Source organism: Nomascus leucogenys, chromosome 8 (assembly GCF_006542625.1).
Source record: "Nomascus leucogenys isolate Asia chromosome 8, Asia_NLE_v1, whole genome shotgun sequence".
Lineage (NCBI taxonomy): Eukaryota > Metazoa > Chordata > Mammalia > Primates > Hylobatidae > Nomascus > Nomascus leucogenys.
Window position 1 is genome coordinate 79,820,494 of NC_044388.1, and position 21,798 is coordinate 79,842,291.

The 21,798-nt window shown below is 39.6% G+C and overlaps 1 protein-coding gene across 4 annotated transcripts in view; it reads right to left on the reverse strand.

Annotated features, from left to right (window-relative positions):
* UNC13B (unc-13 homolog B) overlaps positions 1-21,798 on the reverse strand; it is a 236,655-nt gene that overhangs the window by 87,571 nt on the left and 127,286 nt on the right. For 3 of the 4 annotated variants that reach the window (XM_030817515.1, XM_030817516.1, XM_030817514.1), the window contains exons 8-10: positions 20,755-20,989; positions 6,204-6,518; positions 3,015-3,105 (exon numbers count right to left, since the gene is read on the reverse strand). In XM_030817515.1, the coding sequence (XP_030673375.1) occupies positions 3,015-3,105; positions 6,204-6,518; positions 20,755-20,989 (641 nt within the window). Of the gene's footprint in view, positions 1-3,014; positions 3,106-6,203; positions 6,519-8,588; positions 16,842-20,754; positions 20,990-21,798 lie in introns of all 4 variants that reach the window. The other variant, XM_030817512.1, reaches the window with a different exon arrangement.

Below are 21,798 nucleotides of genomic sequence, written 5' to 3' on the forward strand. Positions count from 1 at the left end.
TTTATTAACAAAAAATTTTTTTGCTGTAACTAAAAATATTCACAGTGATACTTTTTTTAAAACAATGTGATATAATGTGCCTATTTCCTAAATCTTATTTTAATATTTTGTTATAGAATGACTTTAAGGTCTGATTGTACACTCAATTACTTCAATACATGGTTTTCATAGCTGTCACAGCTGAAAAAGATAATGATTTATCAAATTTAATGAAAGAAGAGCAATTGCTTCCAACATACTAATTATTCAGAGATTTTGTTAAACTTTGGCTAGTAATTTTTCCTCTTCTCTGATGTCAGCTGTTCTTGCAAAATCGTGAGAAATATTTTCATATTTTTAACAAGTTCAAAACTCATTGGAAATTTTCATTAGAAATATTTTTAATATGTTAATAGTCTCTTTCCAAGATTTTAGAGCATGCAGTTATGAGTTTTTATCAGTAACATTGTTTCTGATAAAAGAACACACACACACACACACACACACACATATATATATATACAAATAGTAGCATTTTCAAATATCTGTATTCAAAATACCTTTTCCAAGCAGCTATCTTTTCAATAAGTACTAAAACATTATCTTCTCCCTGAAGGGTCAAATTAAGAGTGCTCATATGAAGCCAGAACAATTTGAGCACCAAAATAAATGACAGTAATGGATTATAACTCATGTAATAAATTAGAAATGTAAGAGTCATAATGCAATATTAACATAAATAAATGAGAGAAAAGAGAAATCTCTTCCTAAAAATAGAGTGCCAACTAATTAATTAATATAGAAAGAATAATAGAAACAGAAAGTTACCAATTGGCAACCATCATTAGTGGTGGTAGATTCAGATAGGAGACGGTTACTTAGCTGGTAGGTAGAGATTTGATAAGGAACAAGATACCAGCATATCTTGAGAGTACTGCACCACAAGGCACTTAACAATCACAAAGGGAAAAATGGTACCTTGACAGTGGAGAAACCTGGCCAATACAAACTTAACCAACTGATCAAGGCTAACATTATAAATGATAGGACACATTGACATCAGGTACTTTCTGATGCAATGCTCTGAAAAGAGCACAGCATCATTTTTTGTGTGTAATTCCTGCCGTGGAAGGATGGCCTCAGTCCAAACATGAGGAAACATTGAATGGACCCAAAATGAAGAACATGCTACAAAATGAAAAGCCTATATAATTTAAAACTGCTAAGGATGGGAAACACTGAAGGAAGCTAAAGAGATATCACAACTAAATGCAATGTGTCATCCTGGATTGGATTCTGGATTAGAAAGGAAAAAGGGACATTGTCGGGATGGTTGGCAAAATATGGATAGGGTCTTGATAATAGTGTTGTTATTGTTGTTTGGCAGATTTGAATGGTTGTATCATGGTTATACAGGACAATAGCCTTGTTTATAGGGAAATACAAAGGAAGATTTAGGAATGACAGAATATCATGTCTCCAATTTTCTCTCAAATGATTCAGAAAAAGATTGATCATAATGGAGGGAAGGCAATGAAGTAAATGTGAAATGTGAATAGTTGGAACATCGGGGTGAGGAGACATAGTAGTTCTTTACTGTTTTTGCAACTTTTCCTTAAGTTGGAAATTGCTTCAAAATAAATTAATTTTTAAAATATATGTGCACATATGTGAGCATGATTGTGCTTTTAATATCTGCCAGATATTATACTACTGACAGCCAATTGTCATTAAACATGTAACTTCAATAAATCAGTATATCAAAAAGATACCTGCACCCATATGTTTATTGCAGCACTATTCACAGTAGCAAAAATATTATGGGCTGAGTATAGTAGCTCACACCTGTACTCTCAGCACTTTGGAAAGCCAAAGTGGGAGGATCGCTTGAGGCCAGGAGTTCAAGACCAGCCTGGGCAATACAGCAAGACCCTGCATCTACAAAAAAAAAACAATTTTTTTTTTTGTAATTAGCCAGGCATGGTGGTGCATGCCTGTAGACCCAGCTACTAAAGAGGCACAGGTAGGAGGATTGGTTGAGCCTAGGAGTTCAAAGCTGCAGTGATCACACCACTGCACTCCAGCTGGGCAAAAGAGCAAGACCCCAACTCAAAAAAAAAAAAAAAGGGAAAAAGATATGGAATCAACCTAAGTGTCCATCAACAGTCGTTTGGCTTTTAAAAATGTGGTGTGTGTGTGTGTATATATATACACACACACACACACAGCATGGGATACTGCATGGTCTCACTTATAAGTGGGAGCTAAATAATGTGTACACATGGATTTAGAGTGTGGAATAATAGACACTGGAGACTTAGAAGAGTGGAAGTGGGTAAGGAAAGAGAAATAACTTAATGGGTATAATGTACACTATTCGGATGATGGCTACACCCAAAGCCCAGACTTCACCACTATGCAACATATCCATTATCAAAACTGCACTGGTACCTCCTAAATTTATACAGAAAAAAAAGTACCTTCTGCCTAAAGACTGCCTACCTCCTAACACACAGATAAAGACACTTCAAACTTGTAACGCTGAAAATGAAAAATATTTATCTTTGTTTTTACAATTTTTTTACGTTGTTTCAGATCTTAGTGTGCTGATACTTTGGGACTTAAACTGGCAAATTGCATAGATATTTTTGTACCCTGTTTTGGCCCCTACAGATCAGCCAGTATGAACTGGCTAGGTAAGGGAGACAACTATCCTAAGGGGCTTGAAATCGTTTCTTGCCCTAAACTCATCCTAAACTCAAATGGCTTCAAAGAGACAATGAACAGTACTTGAAAATAAGCATCTAACTTTACGGTCAGGCTCTCAGCCCACTAGGTCTATTTGATTTCCATTAATCAGCACAGAAGAAAGCCACTGGCCACTTCCCATCCCTTAAAGCTCTGGCTTAATTGTCATGCATTCCCAGAAGCACACTGTAAGAAGATGACTAATCACTGATTGCTTCTCCAGCACCATATGTCTCCCAATTTCAAAGGAAAAATTGTCCCAACCAGTACTAGAACAGATTTCCTACCTCCTGCAGCTGGAGTCGAACCTTGGTAACTGCTCGGATCCAATGTGCTCTGGCTTGGGTAAATGGTGAAGATGCATTCTCCTCAGGAAAACTTGTAACAGAGAAAAAGTACATTTCTTAAAAATAGCCAAGGCCACAAGGTGACACTGCTCAAGGCAAGACTGCCAAATGTCTAAAATAAAATGGTTTGTACTCATGCCTACACTTATTTAGTGATTCAGGCTACTAAAACAGCATAGTACTTGAATATCCAATGTGAAAACAATTCCTCTCTAAAACGATAACTCCTTTTAGCTTCTCATCTGTTCCCTCTTTTATTTATTTATTTATTTATTTATTTTGAGGCAGGGTCTTACCCTGTTGCCCCGGCTGAAGTGCTGTGGCATGATCACGGCTCACTGCAGCCTTAATCTCCTGGGCTCAGGCAATCCTCCCACCTCAGCCTTCCAAACAGCTGGAACTACAGGTGCATGCCACCACACCCAGCTAATTTCTGTACTTTTTGTAGAAACGGCGTTTCACCATGTTGCCCAGGTTTGTCTTGAACTCCTGAGCACAAGCAATCTGCTCACCTCGGCCTCCCAAAGTGCTGGGATTACAGGCGTGAGCCACTGCGCCTCATCTGTTCCTTCTTTTCCTTCTTTTTTCATTTACCCAATGAGCAGCATAGTACTGAATACTCAATGTGAAAATAATTCATCTCCAAAATGACAATTCCTTTTAGCTTTTCATCTGTTCCCTCTTTTCCTACTTGTTTTTGTCATTTACCAGTGTGGTAGCTCCCTGGAACGGTCTGGGATCAGGACTCTAGAGGCAATGGCAAGAGCCCTGAGTCAATACGTTGTATAGAAACCATGCAGAGAGGGGTGGAATAAGCCTTTCAACTCCTCTCACTGCACTTCTTAAAACGATCAGTTCCCTTGGGGGTTTTGCATAGCATCCTTAGGGCAGAATTTTGTTCCTGCAAACCCTTCAGGCTCTACTAAGTATTTCAGAAGGCTTACCCATTCCTTTTTACATGAAAAGTGCCAAGAAAGAAAGAAAGAAAAAAAAAAAAACATAGCCCTTTTACTGCCATGATCTTGTTCCTTGAGCTGCTTCTAGAACAACCTCAGTAAAATAAACAATACACATAACAAAATACCTTTGAGACAGAAACACTACCTTGCATTAGAACAACTCATTATCCACATTATTAATTAGAATAGTGGTTAATTCTTGGCAACAATGTTTCTCCTTTCTCTCTTTGAGGTCTACAGCCAATTCAGCAGACAAGTGTCCACCATCTAGACATGTTAAAATACATGGTCGTTTCTGATACCAACTAAATGTGTCAACTGTTCTAAAACATTTGTGGGCACTTCTGGCCAAGGTAGAACTGGGTTTCACTCTCACAGCTAGGACCTGAGAGGACACAACCAGTAGAGAAGGACAAGGACTCGTGCTGGGCACTTCTGCTTCTCCACCAGGAACTCTGCCCTGATAACAGTGACTGCCAAGTCTAAGGTCTATGGAGAGCCAGAGTCAGTTTTTCAGTGAGTCATCAACCCAATAAGAAGCCTGGTCCACAGCTCACCTCCTGGATGTCCCATCTATTAGATGAGCTACCAGAGATGACTAAAAACCAAAAAAGGGAAGAAGAGAGAAAGTAAGTTAATATCTTCAGAAAGGTTTGCGACTCATCTATTAATCCAGTGGTAAAGCAGAAGCACCAGTCACTCCCTAATTTTTACCATGTAATCCTCATTCAGTGCTCTGGTGTTTCAGTGAGAGGCTTTATTATTAGATCTTGAAATCTGAAACTCTAAGTCACACCCATCCCTTATCACTCTACCCCAGTGGGCAACTGTCTCCACCAGGGGAAATCTGTCAGGAGACAGTTTTAGTTGTTACAACTGAGGGTTGCAAGGATTGCTACTGGCATCTAGTGTGTAGAGGCCAGTGATGCTATTAAACATCCTATAACATACACAACAAAGAATCATCTGGCCCAAAATGTCACGAGTGCTGAGAATGAGAACTCTAGCTCTGCTCCAACCTATCAGCTATTCTAACCAATTTAGCTCAGTAATAACATTCAGACTCTATACTCAGCTTCATTATGAGATGTTAAAGAGGATACATTTTAAATTTTTCTTCCTATGGATACAAATTGGTAGACACATTGCTAGGCCCTGAGGAGGCTGAGGGGTGGGTTAAATCTGACTTCTAGATCAATTCTTTCTTAACTGTATCCTAGGTTTCTCAGCCAGGGAAAAACAAAACAAAATGTTCACCAAAAAAGTTACAACAGAAATCAGTTATTTTCCAATGGGATTTTCCCTAAGTTCCTCCTAATTGCCTGGTATTTTCAGGCTGATTTCTGATCCTCTAGCCCATACCAGCAGAATAGGTATCAGGTCACTGTTCTGAGTACTTCAACACACATACACATATACCTGTACATAAGTACATGCACACACACTGACCCTGACCGACACCTTTGAACAAGTTTGGGCCAGAGGTCAAAGTAGCATTCTTAATAGGTTAAGAAGTCAGCCAAAGTACCCACAACAGCCCCAGTGGATGAAATAACCTGGCTCGAGTCAGTTCCTGACTCAGAGGCTGCCATATACAAGGTCAACTAGTAAGCTATGAACTGCAGACTCAAGAAGTCCTGGTACACTGCAGCTCACTAACTACAAAGAACCCAAGTGCTGGCCGGGTGCAGTGGCACACCCCTGTAATCCCAGCACTTTGGGAGTCTGAGGCAGGTGGATTGCTTGAGCTCAGGAGTTCAAGACCAGCCTGGGCAACATGGTGAAGCCTTGTCTCTACAAAAAATACAATTAGCCAGGTGTGGTGGTGCACACCTAGTAGTCCCAGCTACTCAGGAAGCTGAGGTGGGAGAATTGCTTGAGAGCAGGCTGTCGAGGCTGCAGTGAGCCAAGATCGTGCCAGTCTGGGCAACAGAGTGAGACCCTATCTCAAAAACAAACAGACAGAAACCCAAATATTCTTCAGAGATCTCCAAAATATCTTGGAAAGTACACCATAAATCAAAGGAAGCAATACAGAGTTGAGCCTGGAGGTGTTAACTACCACCATACCCAGCTGCAGGGAAACAAATGACAATCACTTATTTTCAGCAATACCACAGGGCAGGTACTGAGGAAGCCATGTGAGCTCCTCAAGGCAGCTGTTGCCTACCTCTCCTGGGGACCTAGGAAGTGGTCTTTTTGCAGCACCAGATCTGGGGGAGGGTGGGTTGTGGCATCTTCTTTCGTCTCCTTGGGTTCACATGCTGCCTCCTTCTCTGCTTGACCTGTCACCTCCAAGGGTTTCTCTTGTTCTCCAAAACCTGCTTGGCCATCTCTGGACAGGCTGTGAGAGCTGTGGCAAGAATGAATCGAGTCCCTCTCCTGATGGTCGTCAACTTGTTCATGATACTGGTCTAGTTCACTTAGCTGAGAGCTTCCTTGACTCACATTACAGGAGGAGCCATACCTACTGCTGCTGGTGGGGCTATGAGAATGAGAGAAAGACAGATAAGCAAATAAATGCAATCAAGGACCAGGACAAAAGCATGGAGACATCCAGGAAATAATGACTATATCAGTAGCAAGAATCAAATAGGAGGTTCTTGGGAAGAGAGGACCAAACTTCATAATCTAGAAGAATTAGTCTCTATTCAGCAAAAACACAACAGGAAAACAACACGACATGCTGGGTTCTCCAACAACACTTAACCTCAGCTCTGCACTTGACTTTGAAGGATATTTTATCTTAATAGGCGATTTGTGAGTAGGATTAAAAATTATTAAAATGGCCTGTTACTTATTCCTAAAATTCTTTATTCAGTCTTCTAAAGAAGCTTGTCCAGTGGCTGTGATTAATCTTTCTTTAATTTCCACACAGTAAAATGGAATGAATGAATTCCACTCTTTTTCTATTACTTATTACATTGAGGTCATCATTTCTTCCTCTACAATTGTAAACGTGTATGCCTGTACCTTAGGATGGGCAAAGGAGGGCAGATATGTTCCTTCAATTATCATCTCAGTTTCCTCATCTGCAAGATGAGTTAATAGAACCCATTGGAAGATAGAGGCCAGGATCAAGAGATTACACAAACGAATGGTCTCATCAACATAAATGCTACAATGATATCCCTGGCAGCATAGGAAGTGTCCCAAAGATGAACATCTATAACAGAGCTTCTTTCAGGGCAAGGCTCAGTTTTGGAAAGAGTGGACAAAGTCCAACTCCAGGAGCTGGGTCAGAGCCGTATTCATGCATCTCTGTATCTGAAGACCAGCAAGCCAATCTATTCTCAATCACCTGTATTCCCATATCTAGAAAGTTATGAGAGAAAGCAGTTGTAGCAGAGAATGTGACAGTGGCAAGAAGGGCAGAGTGGTGGAAAGAAGAGCAGTATCTAGAAGTTACTTCCTTGAGTCTTATGGCCCTATCATCTAAGGGCTTCAGGTCTTTTGAAGAATTGTCTTACCACAGAGTCAAGCCTTTAACTAAAGGGCTTGTGTTCACCCTTGGTCAAAGAAGAGAAATCACTGTTATTTTCCAATGGGATTTTCTCTAAAGTTCCTCCTAATTACCTGGTATTTTCAGGCTGATTTCTGATCCTCTAGCCCATGCCAGCAGAATAGGTACCAGGTCACTGTTCTGAGTAGTTCAACACACAAACACATATACTTGTACATAAGTATACACACACAAACACACACACACACACACACACACACACACACACACACACACACACACTGACCCTGACCAACCCCTTTGAACAAGTTTGGGCCAGAGGTCAAGGTAGCATTCTTAATCTGTACTGTATGGTACTGCTTCTTAGAGGAAATAATAGTACCCTCTGCAGATGGATCCTGTACACTGCTCGAGACTGAAGAACTACAGCAAAGGACAGCTCTGAGTTCCTGTGAAGATTTTACTCAAAGCATTTATCAGACATCAGCCTTGAGGGTAGTAAAAGGCAGAGATGATACCCTGGAAGAAACTATGCAAATCTGTATGGAATAGGATATGGGAATACAGACTATCCCAAGGCATCCTTTGCACTTTGTATTTTACTTAATACACTCATTGCCACTGGAGAAAGCATCTTAGAAGACTTGAAAAAACAAAGCAAAATAGGTCTATCCCCATCTCCTACAAGATATAAGTGCCTAAGGCCCAAGGAAGCATCCTAGCCTATATGTAGTTGTAGTTAATATATACCACCAACTACTTACTACCTCTTCCTGCCCTCCTTTCTCCATTTCACCTTATACAAGGCAGAGCAAACCAGAATGAGTAAATATCGGGTGCCCAGCCTTTGCTTTAAGCAGGAAGCTCCTTGTTCCAATAAATGAATTACATTTGGCAGAGAGAGAAGAGGAGGAGGAAAGTACCCACACATTGAGTTCTTGTTATTTAACCCCTAATTAACATGAAGCTCGGGTACTAGGAAAGACACAGGAAGGATAAAAAGCAAGCTATGATTAATCTACCACTAAGTCACTTGCATCATAAATGGTCAATTCCTTAAAGCCATTTATGATGCTTGAGTTAAGAACAGGCCTTTTGTTGGTAATGAGCTCCTTGATGTCATTCAGAGTGACTGGCTGCTGTACATTCAAATCAGAGTCAGTACTGGCAGGCACTGCCTCCTCTTCTTGTTTTTCTGGCTGGTGAAATATCTCAGAGACAGTGGAGGGTTCTTCCTCATGTTTCCCTGAAGGACAAGCGGGGCTAGAGAGGTTGCCTTTGGTATCCCAGGGTTCTCCAGATGCTGAGATTTCCTGCTGGTTTCCCCCTTCTCCAGGCCCTGAAAGCCCCTGAGCACAGACCTCTGGCCTGGCCGCCAGCTGCTCAGAGGTCCCAGAGGGCTGAGTGTAGACATTAGCTGGCTGAGCACTGGCCCCAGATATTTGAGAAGACTCCAAAGCTTTGTTAGCCTCACTGGAGTTAAGGTCCTGATCACCACTAGTAACTAAAACTGGAGGGGAGGATTCTGTAGGCATTGGTTCAGGGCCCCCTTTGTTCTCTTTTGGCCATGGAAATGAAAGATCCACCTTTCCAAATCCTAGTTTTGAATCACTTGCTAGTACACTCCCTTTCCCCTCACTACTTCCCTCAAATAGAGTTGACAACTTCTTAAAACTGGACATTAAACCAGTCTCTGCTGCTCTATTGCCAGAGGGGAGAGGTGAGGAAAAGAAAGAGCTCAGTGGTTTCCCATGGTTAGTAGCAGAGGATGGCAAACGAAGCTTTGGCCAAGTGGTCACATTTGGGATCTCAAAACGTGGTCTTGACTGTTCTGTTTCCTGGCGGACTACAGGTGGATCTTTCTGGGCATGAATTATCTCACAACTTTCTTTGGCAGGAAGCGCAGGGTCCTCCAGCAGAGGATGAGAAAAGTGCCCTTCAGTTTCCAGTGTGGTGCTCTGGCTCACACTTGCATCACTGAACAGCGTAGTATCAGTTTCTAGTGAACTGGCTGGATGCAGCTCCAGTAAGTCTTGGTTTGTGGAGGCAGTTTGAATAGCTGGCTCTGACTCAAGAGGAAGAGGTGGCTGAATTGGAGGTGGAAGCTCTTCGGCAATGCAGGTAGGATCTGGATGCAACTGTGTTGGCAGCGCAAAGTTCTCTGCTTCTAACGATGCCTCTGTGTCTGTAGCTTGCAATATCCCCATGTCTCCTTCATCACTCAGAGACAATACTCCTTGCCCAGTATCATCACCTGAGAAAGAAGATGTATTAATTGTTTCAGAACGTTGAGGTTCCAGAATATTTTCAGGAGTATTATTGTCTTCCATTTTGGCTGTTAGTTTAGCATCATCTGTCAAGATCTCTGATTCTGGCTTTGCACTAACCACAGTCATTCTACAGTCACTGAGAGTAGATTCTGAACTGGGTGCTGTAAAGGCAGCTTCTCTCCTTTCTGGAGGTACTGATCCTACAGCATCTCTGGAACCACCATTTTGAAGCCATGAAGTAGCTGGGAGAGATGATTCTTGTTTGTATGGCTCTGGCTTGGGACTTTTGAAAATTCCAAATAATTCACCTTTGAGGGGCTGAGATGATACATCAGAAGCAAGAGAGAAAAAGGAGTTTTTCTTTGGAGATTTAGGAGAGGAGAAAAGTCCAGAGAGTGTTTTGGGAGGTTCAATTAAGCTCCCAGAGAAAGATTTCACTTTGGTCACAAACCCTGAAAGCATGTCTACTGAAGAGCCTAATGCAAATTTGTCTTCCTCTTTATCTGCATCTTGGTTTTGAAGGTTCCCTGCATACCCTGGCTCTGGAGAGGAAGAGGCTGGCTCTAGGATCTGTGGTAGGACCTCATCAGGGGCCTTTTCTAATGGCAAGTTCACTGGGTCAGTAGTAAATTTCTCATTTTGGTGGCAGTTAGTACAAGTGTCTAAATCATTGAATTTTTCAATTAACTGTTCAGCATGTGAAAAAGAGTTGGACAGTGAGTCACTGGGGAAGGCTTTGTGGTTGAAAGCCTCTTCATGGGGAGCTATCCCAAGGTTCTCTGGGCCAATGAGGAATGTTTCAGCCTGTGCCTGAAACTCTGTTGAAGGAGGAATAATGTCTTTTTGCAACTCATTCATCTGGAAATCCACTGATGTCCCTGGTACAATATTGGAACTTAGTTTTTCCTGAAAGTCCTTCTCTACACTGAGCTCATCTGCAAGGGAGGTAAACTCGATGGTGTTGTTAATGGAAATACAAGGTGCCATTTGCTGTTCATGAACTACTTCTTGGGCTATGCTATCTCTATGACCACTGGAACTTTCTCTGGTCATTGTGCTACCACTGTCTACAAAAACATTTGTCTTCTTACAGGGCTGGGAGGTCACTGGAACAACAGTTGAAATGCTTTGTTTTTCCCAAGAGGTCTCCTTTTTTTGATCCAAAAAGGACAAGCTGAAGAAACTAAAAGTAGAGCTACTATGAGAGGCATCCTTCTTAATGCTTGAGCTAGCAGTGGAAAAAAAGGAAGGAAGTGTGAATAGCCCTTCTGCTTGAGATTTGGCTCTTGGTAGAGTAGCAGAGGCTCTGTTCTCAGATTTTTCAGATCCAGTCAGAAAAGAAAATATACTCTTTTTGGTTGATAACTCTGGTTGAGATGAAGATGTTGTAGCCACGGAGAAACTCCAGTCTTTGTCAGAAAAATGATCTTGTTCATTTGAATTTCTTTTGCTCATGGTATCAAAGGATATTTCATTACTTTTTGAAACTTCTGTCACTGTAGTCATACCATTAGTTTCTGCTGAAGACTCCCTGGAAGACTCTTTGAGACTACTTGTTGAGAAAGATGAATTAGGTGACTGCTGGATTAGATGGTCTCTGAATGGTACCTCTTTTTCAGTCAAATCATTACCCTGGATCCCTCTAGTTGATGGTTCCTTTAACCTACTGTCATCGATATTAGTCTGTTTGTTCAGTCTTCTAACTCTAGCCTTCCCTTTAGGGGAAATTGGTGCAGCAGGAAAGTTCCCAGCACCCTGGCTAGCTAGCTCCATAGGAGTAGGACTTGACCTGACCTCATCCTTATTAGTCATTGAAGAAACAGACATATTTTCAGTTGTCTGTATAGGAGATACATTGGCTTTAAAGAAATCCCCAAGGGTACCCCAAAAATTTGAAACACCAGAAGATTCTTTCTTTTCTTGAGGTGATATCTTGACATTTGTATCACCAGTGTTTTCTAAGTTCGGTGATCCTTCTTTATTCACCTGAGTCTTAAAAAGATTCAAAAATCCAGATGACTGTTTTTCATTTGCTGTCACACTAACTGACGATTCTTCTCGACTGAAGAGTTTCAATGCACTTTTAAATAAGGTTTTATCAGACTCTTTGGATGACTGGTCCTGGGGAAGCTCACAATTCTCATGCTCATCCCCACTAGGCTGAGGTGCAGGAGAAACTGAAATAGAGTCCATTGTAATGATTTCGTCATCTTTTACACCTGATTTAGCCTGAGGAGTTGTTTGGCTTACCTGGAAACCAGATTTTAACAAACTTTGCTTTTTCACATGGATGTTTTTATTTGAAGAGAATTCTTGCCTTACATTTTTGGTCAATTCTGGATGCCAAACATTGGATACTATCTGTCTTTCTGAATCCTTAAGAAGACTTTTTTCCACATTTGGGGAGTTACTCTCTAATTGCTTACTCAAGATTAATGACTGAAAGCCATCATTTGTGAGCTCTGCTAAATCTGACTGCTGATTCACTTTCTGCATGGCCAAAGACTCTAAGGATTCACTCTTATCAAACTTCAAAGTACTTCCAACTGAGGCACCCAAAACAGAAAATACTGAAGTTACTTTGTTCACTAATGTTGTCTCTTCTGCTTGTTGTGAGACTTTAGTCATATTTTCAGGATGAAACAAAGTGGTAACTTCTTCAACAGAAGACTGAAGCCAATGGAAACTGGAAAGGTGAACTGATGAATCTTTAGCTAGAGGCTGGTTTTTATCTCTTTCTATAATTTGATCTCTGCTTAAGACATGATTACTAATAGTTCGGGGCTGATTTCTGAGATCTAATGTACATTCAGGGTCTTCAGAACCACATGGCTTTTCTTTGAAAGATCTAAAATCTCCTTTAAACTTTTGACGATTATAGCCTGAAAAATCTAGTGGCTGATCGCTTTGGTCATAACTTGGCTCTTTAAGTACTTGTGAAAAGGTTTCTAAATTTAGATACAATGGTTCCTCACTTCTTGGCAAAGCTAAAGATAAATCAAGAGGGTCATCAATTGGTTCCTCTTCAACATACCACAATATTTCATCTTCCTTATCAAGTACTTTAAAACTACAGGCAGAAATAATGCTGTCATCCAACATAATACTTGATAGACCATTTGTCTGTAAATCACAATCCAAATACTCTTGATAAGAGTCAGGTATAAATAAATATGCATACTGCCCAGTAGAATCAGTGAGAAGAGAATAGATATATTGACCATCATGAAACATATAATATCCATAATCCCCATCCTCTGATGGCCACCACACTCCATGTTCAAGACATGACAACCATTCCTGGTACTCATAATCAAAACTTGAAAAAATAAAGTTTTCATCCATTCTTAATGATTCTTGATCAACTATGGGGCATGTATTCTTTTCATGATCTGATGAAGAACTTAAGTCAATGGGTAATTCTTCTAGGGAATTATTAGCCTCATTAATTGGAAGAGGACCAGAGTTTCCATATAACGAGTTAGCTGCCCACACATCACCTCTTAATAAGTAATCTTCATTAAATGCTAACTGATTGAATGATTCATATGGTAAGTCACACCAAATGACACTGTTTGGATTTGTTCTCCACTCCAAGATATTTGCATTTTGATCTTTTTGGCAAAAATTTATCACTGAGTTTTCTGAGTCAAGCCACAAGAAAGCATCAGCTGATGGAAATCTATTTTGATTTAACATATAATAAAGTGGCTGAAGTTTTCTGGAATTTTTAGACAAATCTTTTACGTCAGAGTCCCATTCAAAACAGAAAGGATTGTTCATCTCTTCAAAAGCCTGATAGTTGTTTGATTTATTGAGAATGTTAGTATTTAGTACAGGTGAATTTAACTTGTTTGAATTTTCATGTAGTGTTGCCTCAAGAATATGGTTTGGCGTTTGCCTCTTAGCCATAGATTTCTCCAAAAAACCTGGCTGAGCACTTGGAGCACAGTGAAGTACAATGTTCTCGGAGGAGGGGTGATGCTTTTCACTTTGCTGGTTTTTCTCTGTAGGGGAACAATGATGATTATCATCCCCAGCATCAGATAATGGTATGTTTTCGTTAGGTAATAAGGAGGCTTCTATGAAGCTAGAAGTTTCATGTTTTTCAACATTCTTCCTCAGATTCTCAGAAGTCACGCATGATGTAGCAGGGACCTCATCCAAGGATAAATGCTTATCTCCATTCAAACTCTTCATGTTGCCTAAAGACACGAACTTTGCTTCCTCTGGTTTATGATCAGTCATACTGCTATTTGATAGCAGGTTAAATATTCCAGAGATTAAACCTGGGGTATTATTCTTGTGACAGGAGTCATCATTTTTCAAATTTAATTCTTGACTAGACAAATTTTCAGCAGAAGAAAACCTACTAAACAGGCCAGAAAGGAAGCTTCCTTGGGTTTTTTTCTTGGAAGTCTTATCTATAACCTTATCTTCATTAATTTCATTAACCAAAGTGGATTTGGAAGTGGTAGAAATACACTCTAATGAAGAGCCTGATGCTACTGAAGATGCTGCTTGTATAAGATTCTTACCTTCTCCTAAAGGATCTGAAGTTATATGTTCTTTGGGCACAACCCCAGGGATGGCTAAGCCATCTCTTTTGAAATTCTCTCCTGCTGTGTGGTCACTTGGATTTAATTCCTCTATACACCCAAATTTCTCCAGATCATTATTAATATTTGTAACTGAATCAGACTTTATTATATTAAATTTGGCATCTTCAGGACTATTTATTTGGTCATTCTGATTAAATTCCTCTGTACTGTCAAATTTCCCTAGATTATCATGAATATTTGGAGTGGAACTAGATTTTATTGAACTAAGTTTGGCATCTTCAGGATAATTTACTTGGTCATTCTTATTAAATTTTTTTGTACTGTCAAACTTCTCTAGATCATCATGAATATTTGGAACTGAACTAGATTTTATTGAATTAAGTTTGGCATCTTCAGGACAATTTATTTGGTCATTCTTTTTAAATTCCTCTCTACTGTCAAATTTTCCTAGATCACTATGAATATTTGGAACAGAACTAGATTTTATTGAACTATGTTTGGTATCTTCATGGCAATTTTTTTTGCTCTCCTTATCAGTGGTTACTGCTGAGCCATGTAAACTCTGGTCATTAACAGTAACCTTGCTGTCAGTGAAAGAAAATTTAAACAAAGGAAAAATGCTTCCTTTCTCTTTTAACTCCTGTTGCTTTTCAGAATGACCAAGACCTCTAAAAAATGGAAGATTTAGTTTTCCACTAAAGGAAAAGGAACGACCATCTTTCTTAGAGCCCCTTTCTAATCCATCTTCCTCCATCTGGTGAATTTTCACAGATTCTGACAAACTTTCCTTTGAACAAGTCTCAGGGGAAGTGAGCAAAAACTGGCTAAATGATTTTCTGAGTGGCTCAAGGAAATCATCATTACCAGTAACTTTGTCCTCCTCTAATGGCTTTGAAGATACCTCTTTATTTGCAGTTCTACTGCCAGCTATACAAGGATGTCCTGGAGTATCTTTGGCACATATTTTTTGTTGATCTGGTAACAGAGACAGATCTATACAGGGTTTTCTTTCCAATAGACTCTCAATATCATCATTTTTACTTGCAGAACTAACTAAGTTTGAAGGTTCACTGGTTACTTGGGAGGACAATAAATTCTCACTTGTGGGCATCTGGAACCAGCCCACAGTTTCTTCATCACTCCTATTTAAAGCAATGATGCTACTACTGTGATTGTCAAGAGTGCTTTCCCTTTTATTTAACTCCAAACCACACTCAACAAAGCTTTCTTTTCTTGGTGGCTTACTCTGGTCATCATCTTTTTTTGTTTCCTCCTTTTCTGAAAAGATCTTCAATGGATTTAACCTGCTGAAAACCGACTTTATAACTGAACTCTGATTCTGTGGAGCCAAGTCCTTTGCAATACTTTCTGTTGTATTCTGAAAGTATAAACTCCCAGTTTTATTACCCATGTGCTCATTTTCAGAGGTTTTTCCATGTCTGCCTATATTCACATTATCATCTCTTTGACAGGATAATGGAGATTGCATGGAAAGATCCTTCTCCAATACTGCCATGGCTCTGGGTTTAGATTCCGAATTAATTGCCTCTATTTGATTAAGAGTTTCTGTTTTTTCTGGGACTAAGGAAACCAACTTTTCTACAGAGTTTGTTAGATGCTTTGTGCCTGAACCCACTTTTTCTGTGAGTGAACTAAACAAAGAACCAACAGAACATTTTACTCCAGTCAACTCAGGGAAAGAGATGGCCATGTCCTTGTCATTCTTGACAATAGTTAAAGGTGGTATTTGATCCCCAGGCATTCTCTGTTCTGCATCAACAGTACTATTTGGTTTATGTGATTTTTTAGTTTTTGAAAGTGAACCAAATCTATTAATCTCCTCTTCCTTCTCTGCTAAATATTCTGACACCGTTTCTACCAAACACTGAAGCTCATCCATTGTATCAATATGGTCCTCCTTGGGCTCCTCAATAGAGGAAGGGGTTATCTCTTCTATAGAGCACCCAGACAGATCTCCAAGTGTTTTTGCATCACAATTCATCCTTTGTAATGGCAATGCTGAATTTGCTACATAATATTCTTCAGGAAAATCTCCAATATGGTGGACATTGGATGAATGCCATGTTGGTGACTGTAAATTTTCCTGCTTATCAGAAATGGGGGAATCCAGAAGTTCATCAGAAGTACTACTAGTAGAATCTTCAAGAATATCTAATGAGGTAAAATTAGTGACATGCTGGTTTGAGCCAGATGACTTTTCATAGTGCCTTAAACAACTGGACAGATCATAATCATGACTTTCCAACTTAATGCACTGCATGCCACTCTTAACCACAAATCCATTTTTGTAGGGGTACAAAACTGGGTACCCCATATTTTGTTTATTTTCAGTATGGCAAAGGATACAATTTTCAGTATTAGAACATGTACTTTTGTAGTTAGTCTTAGTTTCAGATCTCTCATCATATTGCCTTCTTTCACCGTCTTCAAAATGATTGTATAAGGGTTTCTTTTTTCTTCTTCTATCTAGTGTATCATATTTCTGAGGATATCTGGAGAAAACAGATGTTTCAACCTTAAACTCAGTAGAGAATTCTGTTTGTTGGCTCTGAAGTGGTATCTTTTTCCTGTTCTTATACTTTGGTCGTTTTTGTTGGCTGTAGTATTCATCAGCTTTTGAAAGGGTTCTAATTTCTTTTACCTCTGCTTCCTTCAAGTTTATGTTATTATTTTCTAGAAACTCTTGTGATATTTTCCCCTCTATCTCCTTATGTATATCTTCTTGCTCTTCATAGTCAACATCAGAGAAGGCTGAAATAATCCTAATTTTTTCATCTTTAGCCTGTGACCCTTGTCTGATGTGAAGGGATAAAATTGGAGGAACAATAAAGCAAAGAAAAAGGAAGAGACAGGGAAAAGGAAGAAAGAAGTTATAAGACTTAATACATGTTCAATGAGAAGACTAGAACAATAAAATTGCCAATGTGATAAAAAGCATTCAGACTAAAAAAATATGAAAAGGAAATCCACATGTTCTTAAATATTATATCAATGTAGTCAAAAAGTTTATTCCATATCAGAAAAAGAACAGCTATAATATCAATTTTTAAATACTTCAATTTGCAATCATTTTTCATTGGTGAGCTTTTTAGAATTCTTTTATTTTTCTAAGAAACAAATGAAAAAATTAAACATGTTGTACCAATATCTAGAATGTATTTGCAATATTAAAGTATACCAGCAAAATACATCAAGGGATTTCAAGAAAACGAAATTTGCTGATAAATTTTTAGTCTAAAAAGAAGCCAAGCTGTTAACTTTCTGAAAGTTATATTTGAGGATGTGTAGCCAAGAATATAGTCAAACATATTTCTTTTAATAAGAAAAAAATACATATAAAACAATTTTTTACTATCAGCAGAAGTCAAACTGTGCTATACTACAAAAAAGAACAAATTATTTAAGGCATTATAATTTTTTTTTGAGACGCAGTTTCGCTCTTGTTGCCCAGGCTGGAGTGCAATGGCATGATCTCAGCTCACTGCAACCTCCACCTCCTGGGTTCAAGCAATTCTCCTGCCTCAGCCTCCCAAGTAGCTGAGACTACAGGCGCCCACGACCAGGCCCAGCTAATTTTTGTATTTTTAGTAGAGGTGGGTTTTCACCATGTTGGCCAGGCTAGTCTCGAACTCCTGACCTCAGGTGATCCACCCGCCTCAGCCTCCCAAACTACTCGAATTACAGGCGTGAGACACCGCGCCCAGCCTAAGGCATTATAATTTGTTGTTTGTGAAATCTAAAGGCTATATGCATTGAGGATCACAGTGAAAAGAAAATCTTTCCCTATACTGATTATAGTAGCAGAAGCTACATGTCCAACTTAAAACAATGAATACTGAAGACAGCCTGACCTTTCTTTCACTTAGGTTAAAGACTGCCTTCTTCTGTGTACCAAGGTAGGGATGGGGAAAGAACCTACAGGCTAGGAGCTTATTAGTTCAGTGTGTTCTTTATAGATATAACATCCAAAAGCATTCATTTAGGAAACAGAAGCAAGATCAGAGCAGACACTTAGTCACTAAAAATCTTCCAGAAGGCCAGGTGCAGTGGCTCACACCTGTAATCCAAGCACTTTGGGAGGCTGAGGCAGGAGGATCACTTGAGCCCAGGAATTCAAGACCAGCCTGAGCAACAACACAAGACCCTGTCTCTAAACTCACCATGTAGCAGTTTGGTGAGGTGGGCAAGAAAAGGAGATCATCCTACGGTCTGGTGAATTTTTTATTGATTGACTGAGACAGAGTCTTGCTCTGTCATCCAGACTGGAGGGCAGTGGTGCAATCTTGGCATACTAGAGCTTCGACCTCCCAGACTCAAGCAATCTCTCCCAACTCAGCCTCCCAAGTAGCTAGGACTACAGGCATGTGCCACCACGTCCAGCTAATTTTGCTTATTTTTTGTAGAGATGAGGTTTCACTATATTTCTCAGGCTGGTCTCAAGCTCTTGGACTCAAGTGATCCTCCCGCCTTGGCCTCCCAATGTGCTGGGATTATAGGCATCAGCCACTGCACCTAGCCAGTCTAGTGAATTTTAGAAACTAAAAGGATAAGCTAAATTGGAATGATTTCTTGAAAACTAACCTCCAATCAATAAAATAATTGATTCAGGCAAGGATCAATGGAGGCTAAGATCATTGAGTAAAAGACTACTGGGGAAACAGAGTATTGATACAGTCTCAGGTATCACTCCAGACATTATTAATTACAAAGGAGAGGAGGAAACTTTACACTGGAGAAATACGGCATATACCAAATTTTTTAACCATGAGATCAAACTAAACATCACCAATAATAAGACAAAGTATGTGCTTCCTGAATGCACGTGAAGAAAACATCCAGCATTTTTGCCAAAAATGTTTAACCTGATTCTAAACATAAAGAAACAATCAGACAAAAACCAAACTAAGGGGCATTCTCAAAACAACTGGCCTGCACTCTTCAAAAAAAAAATGTGTCTTAGGCCAGGCATGGCAGCTCACACCTGTAATTCCATTTGGGAAGCAGAGGAAGGCGTATCGTTTGAGGCCAGGAGATGGAGACCAGCTTGACCAACAGGGTGAAACCCCGTCTCTACCAAAACTACAAAAATTAGCCGGGCATGATGGCGTGCACCGGTAGTCTCAGCTACTCGGGAGGCTGAGGCACGAGAATCACTTGAACCGGTGATGCTGAGGTTGCAGTGAGCTGAGATCACCCCACTGCACTCCAGCCTGGGAGACAGAGTGAGACTCTGTCTCAAAAAAAAAAAAAAAGCTTCTTAAAAGACCAAAAAAAAAGACAATGAAATTTTTGCTAAATTAAAGGAGGCTAAGGAAACATGAAAACCAAATGCAATGCACCACGGTTCTGGATTGGATCCTGGACCAGAAAGGAACAAATATACATACAGAACATTATGGAGATAACTGGAGAAATTTAAATATGGTCTAAACATTAGATAATAACATTGCATCATTAAACTTCTTGAGTGTGATCATGATATTGAGGTTAAAATAAGATAAAGTTCTTTTTCTTAGGAGTAACATGCTGAAATACTTTCTGATGAAGCAACTTATTTTTAAGTGGTTCAGAGAAAATGTGTGTATATGAATACATATTAGGGAGAATGAGATAAAGTAAATGTGGTAAAATGTTAACACAACTGGTAAATCTAGGCAACATGAATATGGGTGTTCATTGAATTATGTCTCCAAATTTTCTTTAAGTCTGAAATTTTTTTTAATCTTGGGGCAGGGGAGAGCACATATGTATGTATTTGCTTTTATACTCATAAATATATGACAATAGTCTATGGAAGGATACATAAGAAAAAACAGTAGGAAGGGAATTACGAAACAGGGAGAAGATGGGGTGGAGGAAGGTACGTGTGGGTGGGAAACTCTTTAGGCTGTATTGTACCTTAACGTTTTCTAAACCACATAATTGTTTTATATATTTAAGAAATAAAATAAAATTAAAACAAAGTTCCAGTAAAAATACTTAATCTGCTATAAGAAATCATATTGGTTTTCTTCTAAAGTTCCCAGGGAAATATTTAGGCAAGAAGGACTATCCAATCTGTGATTTTTTCTGTTTTTAATCTTGGCGAAGGGTATACCAAACTCACTGAGTCAGGAAGTGGGGCAGATACACCCCAAGTGGGACTGCCCTGATCAGTTGAGAATCACTGATCATGAAGAGAAGTATTCCTTATGGCAATATATAAACATAAAATTCCTTATGGCAATGTATAAACATGTGGAAGAAAAAAAAGACTAATAATCTACGCAAAATGACTGTAGTTTGGCCCGTGATACTGCTACACTTTGGCTACCTCTTCAGGTTAAAGCATCCAAATTCTTGTTGCCAATTGCATCATGAGACCTGGATATTAGGAAGAGAAAGTACTTTGTGCCCAATACCCACCTGATGGCCCGCCGCTCTGGATAATCAAGGTCATAACTTTGCATAGAGTCATTACAAGAGTCCCGGGAACTGCCTTGAAGTAGCAGCTGCTGTGGCAATCGCACCGGCACAGGGAACTGGTGCACAGAAGCGTTGGGCTGGGAAGTTGTATGGTAAGGAGGTGGGATGCTGTTGCTGGTCTCACTGCGATAGTCACTATCTCGGTCATCAACGGCACTATCAGGGTCTTCAAAAGCTATGAAATAAGCACATTGAATCAAAGCACCCCAGCTTTATTTAGTTGTTCAGAATTATTTCTGCTTCTAACTTAGTAGTAACGTCTGGACCTTGAGAACAAAAGCAAGCTGAGTTTCACATGAGCCCAGTGATGACCTCAGAGCCATGAGCAGAACTGTCTCAATTAATATCCACAAGTCTCTGTTCCTTATCATAGGAGACATATACTTAGTTTAATTTTAGTGCTTATTCTTAGAGGAGCTCCAGGTTGCATTTTCCCACTGCAGAATTCTTTGGAATTCTGCTTCTTCAACTATCATAACCATAATTAAAAACTGCTTTTAAATGTCACAAATATAGTCTGGTCCTCTGTTATTAAAGAAAGGGGAAGGGAGCAGAGGTTTAAAAAATTAGCTTTTTCATATCTTCGGGAAAAAAAACCCAAAACTTTTGTTTAACGTTGTCTTGGTGTTTTCAGACTTTTAAACATGGATTGAACCAAATAAGCAGGTCCAACATCAGAAGCTGGTCCTGGAAATCAGGAAGGTCAAAGCCAAGGCTTGGAAATCAAGTCAAAGGCTCTAGATGCAGCTGAGAACAGCAGCACTCTTACTGTGTTGCTACAGTGTTGGGTTTTTCTAACAATTCCTGTCAAGCACCTACACCCTAGGCTCAGAATTCCCATCCAGAGGATGGGCTGAGAGAAGAAAAAACATATGCACTGCCAATGGGATCTTGCTGACAATGCAGCCAAGATTACTAACAGCAGTTGCTACAATTTCATAGAATTATTTCTGCCTTTCAGACCAGCACCTGACTGGCTACAGT